Here is a 760-nt window from a genome sequence, read left to right on the forward strand (position 1 = left end):
GGGGGGGAGAGGGGGGTGTAAGAGGTCAGGGAGAGGGGTATTATGTGTTTGCGGTGGCCAGAGGGGCAGTGTTGACTGGAAGGGGGGGGAAGTCCCCCGTGTGAGAAAGGCCCTGAGGTGGGCCTGCCGTGAAGGGGGGCTGGGAGTGGGCCCGGATAATTAGGCAGGATGGAGGTTGAAGAGCGGTTAGAGGGCGGGAAAGTTGGGCAGGGTTTTAGGGGTTTAGGGGCTTAAGTGGGGCAGGGAAACGGTGGGTCAAAAGGGGGGGGATAGCCTGGCATAAGCGTGACATTTCAACGGCGAATTAAGTTGTAAAACACGACATTTCCTAATCGAAAAGGGTTCCCTCTAATTGATGTGTACGCTTGCTGGTCCCTTTTTTCGCCTCGACCGTGGTTCGTCTCTTACCTTTCTCCTCCCCCCCCCAAACCCGTTCACAGGAGGACGATGAGCAAATCCGTGCGGCTGTAGAACGGCTACGACAGGACGTAATCAACATGCAGGCGGGGGTGTCGGAGGCGCAGGTGAGTGTGTGTGTATGTGTGTGTATGTGTGTGTATGTGTGTGTATGTGTGTGTATGTGTGTGTATGTGTGTGTATGTGTGTGTATGTGTGTGTATGTGTGTGTATGTGTGTGTATGTGTGTGTATGTGTGTGTATGTGTGTGTATGTGTGTGAGTGTGTGTGAGTGTGTGTGAGTGTGTGTGAGTGTGTCAGTGTGTGTGAGTGTGCCACCCCCCTAACCCCCTCTCCCAGACAC

General features: G+C 54.2%; 1 protein-coding gene across 1 annotated transcript in view; it reads left to right on the forward strand.

Moving 5' to 3' along the window:
- The window catches only part of VOLCADRAFT_89383 (uncharacterized protein), a gene marked incomplete at both ends in the record, with an annotated part of 11,587 nt that overhangs the window by 5,994 nt on the left and 4,833 nt on the right, over window positions 1–760 (forward strand). Inside the window, one exon of the mRNA XM_002948925.1 lies at window positions 441–524. Coding sequence (XP_002948971.1) covers window positions 441–524 — 84 coding nt within the window. The remainder of the gene's footprint in view (window positions 1–440; window positions 525–760) is intronic.

Source organism: Volvox carteri, assembly GCF_000143455.1.
Source record: "Volvox carteri f. nagariensis unplaced genomic scaffold VOLCAscaffold_12, whole genome shotgun sequence".
NCBI classification, from domain to species: Eukaryota; Viridiplantae; Chlorophyta; class Chlorophyceae; order Chlamydomonadales; family Volvocaceae; genus Volvox; species Volvox carteri.